Below are 14,003 nucleotides of genomic sequence, written 5' to 3' on the forward strand. Positions count from 1 at the left end.
CCCCCCCCCCCCCCTCCCCCGAGGGGGGGTTCGTTCTCTCCTCACACGCCTCGATGTCGCATTCCTGCAATTCGATCCTACTCTTCTTTTTATCTACCACCTCTCCGCTGTTCCCCCGCTGATGGTCTAATCCTCCTATTCAACAAACGTAACTTCCGTCTTTCAGCCCTGGAAACTGGCCTCGTTTATGGAGCTGGTGTGCACGAGCTGTATACAAGTGTTCAGCATGACTCACCTTTCTGCAGATCGGCTACCGTTTGCTTCTCCGCCCCTTTGTTTATCAAACCTCAATCCGGACATCGCCTTTGGGAACTCGGTTCATCATTTAACGGGGTGCGCATGACGTTTACAGTAGGGGATACTGTCGCTGATCTCGGTACAGATTCGCTGCTATCGCTGACCATGACGGCTTCTTCACCAAACCGGAGGATGGGTATGGTGAACGGAAGTTGGATATCTAGCTCAACCTCGTGCGTGCTCAAACTCCAGCAAGCCTAAGTTTGATTCATCCCTAGCGCTCGTTGAAATGCCGTATATTCTCTCCAAAGTTGACTCCGAAGCTGGAACGGCAATCTAGTATCACAAGTCATTGTCATGATCGTCGTTTCTGTGGGTAATCTGATTCAATAGGAGGAAGACGGCATGATCTGACCAATTTCTCAAGAAATCGACATCGTGCTACCTATACTGATGATCCTCCATCCTGGAACTTCAAGCGTCAGAATACCGTATATAGTTTTAGCACGATGACACGAATACGTGCACGACCTGTGCGCAGCGGGCTTCACGTTCAATGTGGTGCGTTCTAAGTTTGGAGTATCAGTTAGTGTCGATAATGCTCTCACAGGATCAGCTACCATCTATGGAAAGACATCTGCCCTCATCAAAACCCGATACATCCATGGCCGACGGTGTGACATCATCATTGAATAGAGTGCGCCTGCGATTTGCAGTACAATACTGCTTAGCATTTCTAATCCTCTCACAGCCCTGTTCAGGATGACCATCATTTCTGGGATTGAGGCCATAGTTTTGTCGGGTGCGCGCCAGGTGCACAGTCGCATTACTGTTCCTCATTTCCCACTGCTGTTTCTTCCTAGCTGGATCTTTGCCACGTAGTGATCGCGTCTTCCGCGTGATCACTCCTCCCCAATACGAGAAGACTCCCAGTGGTATGCTCCTGTCAACATCACACCTGCGACTACACATCTAGGAGCTTTGCATTTCCAAGAAGCCGTCTCGAGCCTCTATCTGCCCTAGGCTGTGCATTCTACGAAACCACACCGCACACCGCCCGGTTGCTTCAACGTCTTCTCGGCTCTATCAACTCAAACACTACTGTGGCACAAATGAGCAGAATCGCCCTCCCTCCAGAGCGATTTGTGACCCTGTGTGTTACATGCGCACCCGCATAGCATTCGCAAACATCCCAACGCTTTAGCGATCGCCCGCTACCTCGTATCGCATCCTGTCATGTTTAGCTCGCATACTCTCATTGACCTGCGATTAGTATGCCCTCCGGAACGATGAACGAGCCTGAGCAGGCGCTGGTATTCCCCAATGCAACATATCTAAGCACGAGCCTACGTATCTGTGTGAGTGCTTGTCCACTCATATTATCCCCTCAATTTTGAACACCCAATAGATCGAACAGGGCCACTTGCTTCGGCTTATGGAGTCCATCCCATTCTTTCTATCGGCCACATCCCTGTTCCTATGTAGCCGTAACACTGTACAGCAAGTGTACTCGGCTGTTTGTTGGGTATGTCCGTTCTTTATGGACGATAGATCCTATTTACGTATTCATCTCAGTTCCCCCCTGACATGTTCTTCCAGATTAGCTACTCTCGCATCCCGTGGATTCCTCGGAAATCGATCCATCAGACGAAGAGGATACTCCGTGTCCCCCATCTCGCCCGTACGTCTACTCCAACTCGCATTACCGCTGCCTTTACCACTTCCACCCACGCCTGTCGACCATACCCACTATTCCAAGCAGGTAGTCTGTTGCCTATGTCTGCTCGTGTGAATGCTTTTGTCCCGCCCTTCAAAGCATTGGATCAACGAAGCGGGCTTGATTTAGCTTGTGGAAGCGCTATCATACTGCCTATGGTCGAACTTGTGGCGCGACCATTTGAATGTGAGACCTTCGTCCTTTCGGATAGCATACAGGGATTGATTAATGTTCGGTCTTGAGGATCTTAGTTACAGTCGGCAGCCATCTCAGCCGCGCCAACAAGGGTATCAAGTTCCTGATTTCTTGAAGTGGATCATCTGTGTCTTCACGCGCACCCCGGGCATTCATAGTTCGTATACCTCATTTCCCTCTCATTCTGGACCTGACACGGGTTGCACAGGCTGTGTATGACGTCGATCGTACCGCCGCGCTTGCTTACCTCGACCACTTCAGAGATGGATAGACGGGCAGAGAGATAAATCTAGACCGGCAACTTGGATCGGAAGGCAAAAAAGGTCATTTCGTCCACTTTACAAACATCTACTGAATCACATCAAGATATCCTACCTACTGGTCGCCTAAACCCACAGACCGATCCTGTATGCGTCTTTCAGCACCCTTCTCCTTGTCGGTCTGCCTCCACGCTCTTTCACCCCCTTAGACCCTCCCACCAGTGTCATTCACCCGCAGAAGTTGGAATCGTCAAACCTCAATATGGGTATTTGACAAGTTAAATCTAGTGCGTGCTCAATGGAAGGAGTGGCTGTAACTAATTTCCTTACAGATAGGCTACCGTCTCTCCTACCATCTCAGATCTCGACTTCTTTTTCCACGGACTTGTATACGAATTCAGCTGGAGCCTGCTGGAGGCTAAAAGTTTTTTTCATGGTTTCCCGGTGAGCGTATCCAGAGCTCTGAGAACATATTTTGATGATATTTATAGAATGTTGAAGCCATATTATCGGTTTCCGAACCCCAAGAACGCGACAATCGTTCATCGGCAGTTGACTGACAGGTTTCCTGATCTTCCCTCTGCTAACCCCACCCCTTGCTCTCTACCGAACTAGTCCTCTGCTTTGCACTTGCTAAACACAGTACCTACCTCTGCGCGTCATATACCTACTCGGCAAGAGTAGGTATATGTCACACAATGTATGTACCTCAACATGCCTCCACTTCTTGGCCTGAATTCTGACTCCTGCACAGGCTTGGTCATCCCTGTACCCTCAACTTGTGACGCCTGCAATGTGTCTGGACTGCTTGCTCAGGTTGAAATGGTTGCAAAAGGGGCCGATTCATCCCCTCTGTTGTCCAATTCTACTCGTCGCAGTAGTACAGACCCTTGACTCGATGTCAGTAAGTAAATTTAGCCTCCTCGGTTCACATGTTCCTCACAAGTCTGTCAGATAGGCAATACACACCATTCAAGTATCGCTCGTAAATGTGCTACATAGCTCCATGCCTGTTGCGTGGTTCGGAAGATACACAACTGTTCTTGCTCCGAGCTCTCAAAAGGTGTCAATTGTCTTGGATTTGGTCCATACTACCGTGACCCACAAGGAGCCAAGACACGGCACTGCACTATGGCCTTACTATCCCAAAGAGAATTCTGGCTGCAATTGGAAATATTGCATAGTTTGCAAGGTTGGCAATGGTCTGGGGTGGATGATACTAAAATTGAAATCCCGAACGTTCAGCAGGCGTCGATAAATATAGTGCCCTGTTCAGCACGGACATACAATGCCCATCTGCAGGGAACATGACTCCAGATTCATTTCGCTCGTCAGTATTCAAAGCCCACAAGTTACTTAGCCAAGCAACTATGCCTCTACCAAGGTACGTCGAAAGTATTTTCGCGCCGATGTCTTCATCTGATGCCATAACTAGAGTTCCCGGACGAGATTTAGCACCAGTAGTCCTCTGATGAAACCCTTCGACGATGATGTTGCTGCGTTGTCTGCCAGTCTATTCAACTTAATCCACTTCAAGAATGATCTTGTGATCTGCGTAGCTGGGAAGAATATATCTCGAACGAGTAAGGAAATTCTTCCGGAAATGTCCATGCGGTACAATGCTCATGATCTCTTGCAGACGTGGGGCGCTCGCGGATTTCATCAAGGGCCGGGGCTCAACAACATTCACGCGTCGCATCGTATCTCTGACATCTCAGTCCGCCGATTATCCCACTGAAACTTCTTAAGAAGATTACCCTGAGAGCTGCAGATGCGCTGGCCGGAAATACTGCAACTGTGGCAAAGAGGTCCAGCCAGTTTCCGAAAAGTCCATCTTCAATTTCAGGGTGGAATAACACGAAGTAGGGATCATAAGCACTGGCGGGGCCACCTGGATGCAAATATACAGCGCTATCTCAACAAAGAGCGGATAGATCAAGACCTCTGATGTCTAGCTCGCATGATCTCACAGTTTCGTCAGAAGCGATCAGCAGTCGAAGCACGTAAATGGAACATACACTCTATTTCCAGGTCATGCGCGTTCGGTATCTCTGACTGCCGGACGTTTGGGCGCTATTATTGACCAGAAAAGGGAGCGACCCGGAAATTCAAACCCTGCGCTGGCACTGTTCGGCCTTTGTCTTCTCTCCAAAGAATCACGATTTCCGGATTACACACGCAGCAAATCCGAGCCTGTAGACTCAGTCACGCATATAACCGGGCCTGAAGAGAGGAACAAAGGCAGACAAACCGCCACGCGCCGCAGAGTCACATTTACTCCAGACAAGCCAAGGTCACATAATGAGTCAGCGTCAACTGTAAGCGACTTACGGTTATACATGGTCATGCTCCCTAAAGAAGATATTGTAGGCCCCGGCGTGCCAATACCGAGAGCGCTGTCGGCAGGTATGATGATAGTGCCTCTGATGATGACCGTTCGTGAGTTACCGGTATACTTCGATTGGTGTTTGCTGAATATACCTTCTTTCAAAGCTTCAGCACCGATCCGGCCCCTGCTGACGCCAAGAGCAGGGGGTTGAACGTGTCCGGTATCGGCCAGGGAGAGGCTCAGGCCAAGGCCAAGGCTCAGGCTGAAGCTCAGGCTCAGGCTCGAGCTCAGGCTCAGGCTCGAGCTCAGGCTGCGGCTCAGGCTGCTGCCCAGGCTCAGGCTGCTGCCCGGGCTCAGGCTGCGGCTCAGGCTCAGCATTAGGCTGCTTCCCAAACTGGTTGGCAATCTGTGACTCAATAGCCTTCTAGATGCCACGTCCATGGCATGTATTTCCAACGCACCTCTTGTACGAATTATATAGATAGTCGGATTTTCAAAGTCGGCAAGGCGACCAACCGTCAGTTCAATCGATAGTTTTCTAGGTTGGAAAGGAGTCGAGGATGACGTATTCTTATGTCCAAGAGACGATGACCGAAGGAGATCGAGTTTGCCGCCGGAGAAGCGGAAAAGGCCTGCTCCTGGTCCCTGTGCCTGCGCAGCCCAGCCGCTGTTCTTCCCCAAACTTGCAATACTTGTTGCCTATTAAACAACTGATCTGACTGTCCACCTCCTTTCTATCTGCAGCCCTGCCAGATGGACACAGAAGACGGCCCTGCGCCAGACGGTCCCACCCAAGCCCAAGTGATCGCCGCCCTCCTTGCATCGCGCAACCTCCCCCCTGCTCCCCCGTCACGGACATACGCCTCCTATACGCTTGAGGAGCTCAGGGATGAGGCGGGGAGAAATAAGATTAGGCTGAGGTGCTTGAGAGAGGGGTGCGGGAGCTTGATCTTGCTTGAAGGGGTTGGGGAGCTGAGAGAGAGCGGGGACGACAGTTGGCGGGATGTGCGTGTATTCCATGTTCTCCCTATTAGCTTCAACATTCATATGTCTATTCTCATGGTACCTGGGATACATGCTGACACCTGCGTGTAGCTTGACGCTGGACGAGATGAGCCACATCCCGTCTTGCCCCCAATGACACGAGAACAGAAATGGTGGCGAGTCACCCCCTCGCCAATGGCGTTCGAGAACGTAGCGTTCAGCAAAGCGGTTCCTGCTGATCCTTCTGCACTTGCTACAAGTTCACCAGCACAGGGCGAGGAGGCTGAGAAAAGCGTTTCGGCAGCGGCGGGGACAGAAGCGGACAATCCAGCGACGGAAGGGAGGAAGACGAAGTACTTAGGTTGTGCGGAGTGCGAGCTTGGCCCGATTGGGTGGTGTTGGGATGGGAAGACGAACGAGTACTGGGTCAACGTCGAGCGCGTGGGGTATCGCTCTTGACCTTCTGGCCGGTGCATAACTTTGAAGGCCGGGAATGGGATGGTTGACGGGTACGCAATTGTATGATCACTGCAAGAGTGGAATAATGAATTGGCTAGAGAGTAGCTGGGGAAACTACAGGCTGTGACAGTTTAGTTTGCATGCGGAGAAATGGCAGGAGCGGCGGAGAATAACAGGAAGGTACTGCCATTCCCGTGATGTGGGATAACGGACAAAGGCAAAGAGGGATACATCATGTATAGAAGTGTCTGCTCTCGCTCTTCCCGAACAGATCTGTCCTGATCTCCGGTAACATCTATAATTTCGCTCACAGTTAGCTACCGCATCCCTTCAACCGAGAAAAACGGCTCACCGAGTCCTCCAACAGGCCCAAACGCTCATCCAGCGTGTTATCGAGCATGATCCTTCCTGATCCAGCGGCAAGCCTCACCCCGCCCGCGCTATCCTTCGGGAGGGAGCCCTCGACGCTGATCGAGACGGACCGGCCCGAGGTAGAAGTGTAGGAAGCGGAAGCGCGTTGGGAGGCTGATTTACAGAGGGCGACATCGGACGGTCGGCAGGCAACGAGGACGGAGGGTTCGAGGAAACGGAGCAGACCCTGGGTAGCGTGGTTCAGCGTAGTTCTAGTGGGAGTGACTTGGGAAGATAGAGTACGAGAATGGTGGGGAAGGTACGAACCTCTAAGATCAGCCCCTCTAGCAGCTGGCCATATTTCTTCTCGTCCTGCTGAGCAATAAGAACGACCTGCCTGCGCGCGTCTTCAAAGAGCGTGTGCAGATGCTGTTCACGAGCAGCAAGAACACGCAACCGGGCGCGATTCGTTGCGGTTGAATGTTCACTGGTAGTAGATGTTAGGACAGAATACGAGATTGTTGTGTGGACGCACATTTTGATGCTCGTCTCTGCGCCCTTCCTCTTCTTCTCAAAATTGGCGTCAATAGCCGCCGTCTCCTGCCTTACCAATTTGGCCTATCACGCATCAGGTCTCTGTGCCACTCAGAACAGGGCAACACCCACCTTCTCGACCGCGAACTCCTCATCAGCTTTGACCTTGATTTCCCTGGCCTTTTCCTGTGCTTCCTGCCTAATGAATGCAACCATCTTGCTCGTCTCTGAGATGACTTCGTCGTCGTTGAGCGGTCCTGAACGGGATGCCATGTTGTGCTCTAGTGGAATGGGATAGGAAAAAGAGGTGCGGAGACGCGGTGTTTCTATCAAGCAGACCGCAACGTAATGGTAAACTGCTCCCGCTCAACTCAGGGAATGATTCTTCATCGCCACTACACAGCCACTATTTGTTATCTCATTACACAATCAGTTGGTGGAGAGGGCGTCCAAAGATGGAGGCACTTCCCTCCTGAGGTGGACTGTCCACCCTCTGTACATATACCATAGACGTTCCTGCCCTTGCTCTCTCCTTCAATCAATTACTAGAATTAATATGAAATCAACCAAAAGGATCGCTGTACTCGGAGGGGGCGCTGCAGGCCTCGCTGTGCTCAAAGTCCTCCTTGAACTGCCCCAAGTGAGGGACAAGTCATGGCATGTTGTCTGCTATGAAGCGAGGGAAGATATCGGCGGTGTATGGTGCGCTCTCTCTCACATGTTACATGCCCACATTCTCATGATGCATGCAGGCTGCCCGCGCCTCCGACAGACGATCCCCCCCTCACTCCGCTCTATGACTCGCTTACTACAAACCTCCCCCATCCGATAATGGCCTACCAATCCCTCCCCTTTCCCAGCTCGACACTCCTCTTCCCTCCTGCCTCCGCCGTGCTCGCATACCTCCGATCATATGCTACTACCTTTGGGCTCCTGCCGTTCATACGCCTAGGACGGCGGGTAGAGGACATGCGCTGGGATGCAGAAGAGCGCTGTTGGGAGCTGAAGGTCGCCCCTGGAGGACAGGGAGAGGCAAGGAAGCACTATGATGCTGTCATAGTGTGCAACGGGCATTATTCACTCCCACACTACCCTAGCACACTGGGGTTCGATGCCTGGCGCACTCAGGGCAAGGTCACCATTACTCACTCGGCATTCTATCGGAACCCCGAGCCATGGAAGGACAAGATCGTGCTGGTCATGGGCGGTGGACCAAGCGGGAGCGACGTCAGTGCTGAAGCCGCCTCCGTCGCTAAGAAGGTCTACCACTCCGTCTCTGGCTTTGTGAGTGAAGATGTGGGGAACGTTAGCCGACGACCGAGGGCGAAGGAGTTCAGGCAGGACGGCTCGGTCTTGTTCGAAGATGGAAGCGTAGCGCAAGACATCGATTCCGTCATCCCGGCCACAGGATATCAATACGACTACCCCTTCATCTCGCCTCCCTTGCTGGTGCACAGCACTCTCCCGCTCGGTCCGGGGCCCACCCCACCGCAGCACGTAGGAAATGACACGAACCACGTATATGCACTCGCCCGGCATCTCTGGCCTCTTCAACAAGATTTCCCAACTCACACCCTGGCGTTCATCGGTCTCCCTGCTAGGGTGATCCCCTTTCCCATCTTTGAGGTTCAGGCGAGGTGTGTCGTCCGTGTTCTGCTGCATCCTTCGGCTTTGGACATCCCGCACGAGCTTGAATTAGTGCGTGCAAGGGACGTAGAGCTGCGAGAACAGTGTGCGGGTAACCAGCGGGAGGTGTCCAAGTCCTGGCATCGACTGCCGGATGAAGAACAGTTTGCATACAGAGAGGAGCTCCTCGCTTTCGCCCGGTTGCGCAAGGGAGAATGGGCAGTCGAAGACTGGGCGAGGGAGATGTACCCCGTTAAAGGGGAGCTGAGGAAGGAATGGAGAGAGATCGAGCGTAGGGGGGAGGGTAAACGCTGGGTCCACGGTGTGGGAGAGGGGGGAGTGAGCGAGTGGATCGATCTGATGAGGAGGGTTCTGAAGGAGGCGAGGAGGAGGGAGGCGAGGGGACAGAATATCAATGGGTTGGAGAAGGTAGAGGATCTAGGGAAAGTCTAGCAGATTATTGGAGGGTTGGGTAGATGGCTTCTATTCTTTTTGGGATATGGTTTTGTTGACCTAGTCTATTGTTTGTTGTATTCCTTGCAATGAAAGCTCCGGTATCCCAGTCCCCTTCTCTTCACAGAAAGTGCAAGTGTGACCTGATCTGGTAGTGGGTATGTACACTGCCCGCGGTTCTTTCGAGTTCAGAGAGTCCTGGGGCCAAGTATCAAACATCAGGAACGCAGCGTGGGCAGTGCGGGGTACGCGCCCGGACAAGCGCAGAGATTGTGCATGGAGTTCCTAGCTGAGCAGAGTGCGCAGAAGTTGTCCAGTCTCCATTCACGAGAATAGTCAAAACCTCTGCTGACAGAGATGAAAGATGAATGGGTCGTGTCAGTTCCAGGAAAAGCCTGGTAACCTTACCGCCCGTTAATCTAACATCTTCGAGGACAGCAACCAGGCCAGTCGCCATGTTTAAGATCCAACACGCACGGAAGCCAGCCTGAAGCCTCCAAATGATCAGTCACTGTAGGAATCGCTGTAATGAACTAAAAAGAAACGTGATCACAAGTACAGGGAGCCCGTGAAGATGACCGAATTTGGTCGTTCAAGCATGTCGCGAGCCTTCTGGAATTTCTCCTTCAGTTCCTCATTTCCGATTGCCTGAGAAGCTTCCACCATCTGCCGAATGAGTTCGCCAAGGAGACGGAATACACGAATGAGATTTCCCTCGAACTGATCCGTCAGCTAGACGCAAGAAGAGATCAGAAACTCCTTCTAGTTGTCAGAAGCAAGATTCAGGGGTGTACCTTGATGATCTCTCCAAAGGATGCGCCACGGCACCACCTTATAACGACATCCATCAGCTCGACTCGGAAGGACATGACATATTCCTCTTCGACGACTGGAAGCTTTGATTCTTGAGCGACCTTGGCAATCCGCCGCGCCAGCTCCTGTAGTTGACGTAGGGGTGCTGCAAGCTCTTCACCGAGCTTGAGAGATTTCTCGCTCTGTACGTATGTTAAGGAGGAATCCTTCCACTCATTCGAGGTGCTCTCACCTTTTCGGTGAAGACAAAACAGCTTAGCACGGCTGCGCATTGCTCGGGACTGAGAGGGTTAAACGCGCCGTTGAACATCATTTCAGTCAGCAGCAGCTCGTCGCCAGCACTGATTTCACAAGCGACGCGGCCCTTGACATCCACGACATCGTTCGAATTAGTGAAACCAAGACGCCTTAGGACACGCCTTCGACTTTTTAGTTCTTCCAATTGCAGAACATCGTTGGCTGCCTGTATGCGGCGCCGTATTTGTCGGACTTGCTCGTGCTTTTCCTTCTTCTGTGCGTATAGTTCATACAAGTCAGGCAAACGAGGGTCACTATGCAACGGATTGGTGAGCAACCGATCCTCCAGCATCTCGATTTTCTATTAGAACCATCAGTGTGCATATCAACGATGTCATTATACAGACCGGACATACTTTGATCAACTTAAGGAAACTTTCGTCTTTGATGCCAATATTCTTTACAGGATCAAGACGAGTGATGCCGTCCGGGAACCGCTTCTGCACCTCAAGAACGCTTCTCCATGCTTGGTCGCGGGCGGGGCCGCTCCTGAGATCTTTCGGCAGGTATATCCGGAATGCACTAATGGCATTCACAGTCGATAACAAACAACCGACGACCAGCGGTTCTCCTTTCTCGCCACTCAGCACCGGCCGTTTATCAAGCCTGGAAGAACCTGTTCCAATGGGATCCTTCGAACTGCCGGATTCCGTGGAAATGTTGAGTAGAACGTCCAAGATATACTGCAATTGTGGTTTTTCCTTTATGTTTGGCGTGGGCCTGTTCTTTGGTGGTGTCCGCTTCGTGTAATTGATGATAACGCCCCATCCGAAATCCACGCCATCAACAACAATCTGAACGAGTCGTCCTGATTGGAGGAAGGGGACGATGTACGTTGGATGAGTGATAACTTCTGTCATGTCCGCTCTTAGCTCTTCGAGCTGTTTCCTGATATCGAAAATCTGAGCGACCTCCTCCTCCTCGGGCACGACAATTGCGGCTTCCTCCTCTTCCTTCCGTGAAAAATCTGGACCAAAAATCAGGGCGTGTGCACAAACTCGTCTCTCCTTGCTCACCAGTCTTCAGCGTGGGCACAGTCGCAGCGTTCTGAAACTGGAAGAAACAACGCTCGAGCATGTACTCGGGGCTGATGCCTTCAACTCGCATAAGATTGAGCACCATATTGTATCCCAGATGAAAGGCTGAATTCAAGCGATCGGCTTCACCTTTCACCATGTTCTTGGCGACTGCAGGCTCCAGTTTCTCATCAACCATCATCACAACAATGCCGCGATCGTCCAGCCCACGACGCCCAGCCCGTCCAGACATCTGGATATATTCGCCTGATGACAAACTGCGGAATTCTCTCCCATCATACTTGCGAACAGTCGTGAAGACCACCGTCCGAGCAGGCATGTTTAGACCGATGGAAAACGTTTCGGTAGCGAAAAGAACTTTGATCAATGCTTCTTGGAAGAGAACTTCAACAACTTCTTTCAAAATGGGCAACAGACCACCATGATGTACACCAATGCCGCGCTTCAGAAGAGGAAGCAGATGCTGAATTTGTGGCAACTTGCGATCTTCTTCTGTCAGAGCATTGATAGCCTTCTTGTAGACCTCTTCAACCATGTTTGCTTCATCGTCTGTGTTGAAATCAAGCTTGGAGATTGCCATAGCGAGGGCTTCACACTCGCGCTTATTGAAAGAGAACACTATGACCGGTCCGTAGCCCTTCTGCGAAATCATCTTGACTAGCTTGTGGATATCGGATTGAGAGCCTGATAAGTAGTTAGTCGGCGCGGCCTATTAAGACGCGCTGTAGCACATACCTCTGTCCACCCCCTTCTTGGACTTTCCTTTCCTTCCCGAACCAGCATTGGGATCAGATGGATCGTCACCCTTAGCATCTGCAATTGCTGCCATAGCTCTTTGAAAGTTATCTTCTTTGAATTCGCTCTTCTCATTGACAACAAGGAAAATCCCATTGCTACCGGCCGGATATAGATAATGCTGCAGTGGTGTTGGGCGGAAATCGGTATAAACAACGTGACACGGCTGGTTATGAAGCTTAGATATCCATTGTGCAAACTCGAGTGCGTTCGGTATCGTGGCGGAAAGGAAGACGAAATGAACCTTGTGCGGAAGGAGGATGATAGTTTCTTCCCAGACCACGCCTCGCTCTTTGTCGCGCATATAGTGGATCTCGTCGAAAATCACCCAAGCAACTTCACGCACTATCTCGGAACCCCGATAGAGCATAGATCGCAGAATCTCTGTGGTCATGACGAGACATGTTGCTGACGGGTTGATAGTCACGTCGCCAGTCATGAGACCAACGTCGCCGAATACTTCTGCGAAGTCACGATATTTTTGGTTTGACAATGCCTAAGCGTCTTATCAGTTGAGCATTATAATGATGCAAGGAGCGTGCACGCGCCTTAATTGGGCTTGTGTAAATAACCCTCTGCTTGTCTCGTAAACACTGAGCAATGGCATACTCGGCAACGACAGTTTTGCCGGCGCTAGTGTGAGCAGACACGAGGACACTCTCATTCCGTTCAATCGCATGAACCGAAACCTTCTGAAAGGGATCGAGAACAAACTTGTACTCTCTGGCTGGCTTAGAGGGGGAGACGTGTTGACTGATCGGAATATATGGATATCCGGGAGGCACAGCGACTTGATGTCGAACCTGGTGGCTGAGCTGAAGCTTCTCCCCATCCCCGCCCGCCGGACCAGTCAATCCTCCACTTGCAACAAAGTCCTTCTTCTCCAGATAGTCCAGCTCATCCGTAAGTACTGGCATGGGATCGTCCAGCCTCGGCCTCTTGGCTGGGTGCTCGGCAACTTCATGATCTTCCTCATTGACCGCTTGCTCCACAGCGGGAAAGCTTTCCTCCTGCTCAGCAGGCTCGGGCGAGGGAGAGCGAGCCTTGCGCTTCTTCTTCTTCTTCTGGAGACTCGTGGAATTTTCATTGTGGATGTCACCCGAGTGGCCATCTAAATGTCCAAAAAGAGCGTCGATATCCATGACTTGAATGCAGCAGTGCAAGAAATGTGTCTACTGCAAAAATCAGGCGACTTCAGCTGTCAGGGTGTGCAGCGGACACAAAATTTGGGCTAGGGATGACCAAATAAGGGTCAATATCACCACCAAGTTTGGAGGACATGTTATCTTCTTTTGAACACAAATGTAACATGCATGCAGACGACAAATGATAGTGTTCAGTCATACAATGGAGTGGCAGGCTACCTCACAACCGCGGACGCCCGAGTGCCCTTACAATAAACACAATAGAGGGGTGGGAAGGAATATTGATCGGGAGACACGCTCTTAAATAGGTAAGATCGGGCCCAGGTATCGCTCCGCAACTTCCATCTTCCTTGAAAGTCGTACAAACAGGCACCGAACAAGGTTCGGCTACCTGACCCGCGCGTTGTCTCAGGCGTCTGGATCGAAGGTGAAGTCCACATAGTGTACCAGAGGGGCATTCCGAATGCCAGTCACCTCGACCGCTACACTAAAGTATTAGTTTCATTCCCAGGGATGTGCCAGGTTATGGGACTCACGTATGCCTTCAGCGTTCATGTGAAATCTCCGTACTCCAGGGTGCCAAGTCAACCAGATAGTTGTTTCGGTCAGCTGAGCGCAGGACAGGTGCGTCAGAGCATAGTGGTCCGTAAACGGAGTCACCATGTGCATAGTGAACGGCTCGGTATCATTGTCCGTCGTCCAGGAAAGGTTAGGGGTAAGGATGTAAACACCCTTGGACTACAACCTATCAGGCATGTCGGAGCTGGAATG

General features: G+C 51.5%; 3 protein-coding genes across 3 annotated transcripts; 1 reads left to right on the plus strand and 2 right to left on the minus strand.

The window, feature by feature from the left end:
- Positions 1–117: 117 nt before the first annotated feature.
- Positions 118–7,359, minus strand: DACRYDRAFT_23717 (ATPase V1/A1 complex subunit E). The gene is made up of 30 exons (XM_040773359.1): positions 7,199–7,359; positions 7,068–7,150; positions 6,860–7,019; positions 6,534–6,779; positions 6,280–6,476; positions 5,834–6,231; positions 4,903–5,743; positions 4,780–4,848; positions 4,049–4,727; positions 3,845–3,992; positions 3,655–3,793; positions 3,364–3,601; positions 3,164–3,313; positions 2,901–3,109; positions 2,742–2,853; positions 2,515–2,696; positions 2,358–2,470; positions 2,198–2,306; positions 1,997–2,140; positions 1,813–1,918; positions 1,646–1,762; positions 1,511–1,595; positions 1,101–1,458; positions 989–1,039; positions 848–934; positions 665–798; positions 549–609; positions 383–470; positions 246–333; positions 118–196 (listed from the first exon to the last, which is right to left on the minus strand). The coding sequence occupies exons 1-5, from the start codon at positions 7,337–7,339 to the stop codon at positions 6,414–6,416; spliced, it is 693 nt and encodes a 230-aa protein (XP_040626555.1). The 5' UTR covers positions 7,340–7,359; the 3' UTR covers positions 118–196; positions 246–333; positions 383–470; positions 549–609; positions 665–798; positions 848–934; positions 989–1,039; positions 1,101–1,458; positions 1,511–1,595; positions 1,646–1,762; positions 1,813–1,918; positions 1,997–2,140; positions 2,198–2,306; positions 2,358–2,470; positions 2,515–2,696; positions 2,742–2,853; positions 2,901–3,109; positions 3,164–3,313; positions 3,364–3,601; positions 3,655–3,793; positions 3,845–3,992; positions 4,049–4,727; positions 4,780–4,848; positions 4,903–5,743; positions 5,834–6,231; positions 6,280–6,413.
- Positions 7,360–7,622: 263 nt separating this feature from the next.
- Positions 7,623–9,145, plus strand: DACRYDRAFT_55640 (FAD/NADP-binding domain-containing protein; the record flags this gene model as incomplete). The annotated part of the gene is made up of 2 exons (XM_040775340.1): positions 7,623–7,768; positions 7,819–9,145. The coding sequence occupies 2 exons, from the start codon at positions 7,623–7,625 to the stop codon at positions 9,143–9,145; spliced, it is 1,473 nt and encodes a 490-aa protein (XP_040626556.1).
- Positions 9,146–9,285: 140 nt separating this feature from the next.
- On the minus strand, positions 9,286–13,186 carry DACRYDRAFT_95974 (antiviral helicase). The gene is made up of 7 exons (XM_040777336.1): positions 12,636–13,186; positions 12,016–12,583; positions 11,272–11,976; positions 10,612–11,222; positions 10,191–10,556; positions 9,940–10,140; positions 9,286–9,877 (listed from the first exon to the last, which is right to left on the minus strand). Exons 1-7 carry the CDS (start codon positions 13,002–13,004, stop codon positions 9,695–9,697), a joined length of 3,003 nt encoding a protein of 1,000 aa, XP_040626557.1. The 5' UTR covers positions 13,005–13,186; the 3' UTR covers positions 9,286–9,694.
- Positions 13,187–14,003: the final 817 nt, after the last annotated feature.

This window comes from Dacryopinax primogenitus (genome assembly GCF_000292625.1).
Source record: "Dacryopinax primogenitus strain DJM-731 SS1 chromosome Unknown DACRYscaffold_15, whole genome shotgun sequence".
In the NCBI taxonomy this organism is placed as follows: Eukaryota; Fungi; Basidiomycota; class Dacrymycetes; order Dacrymycetales; family Dacrymycetaceae; genus Dacryopinax; species Dacryopinax primogenitus.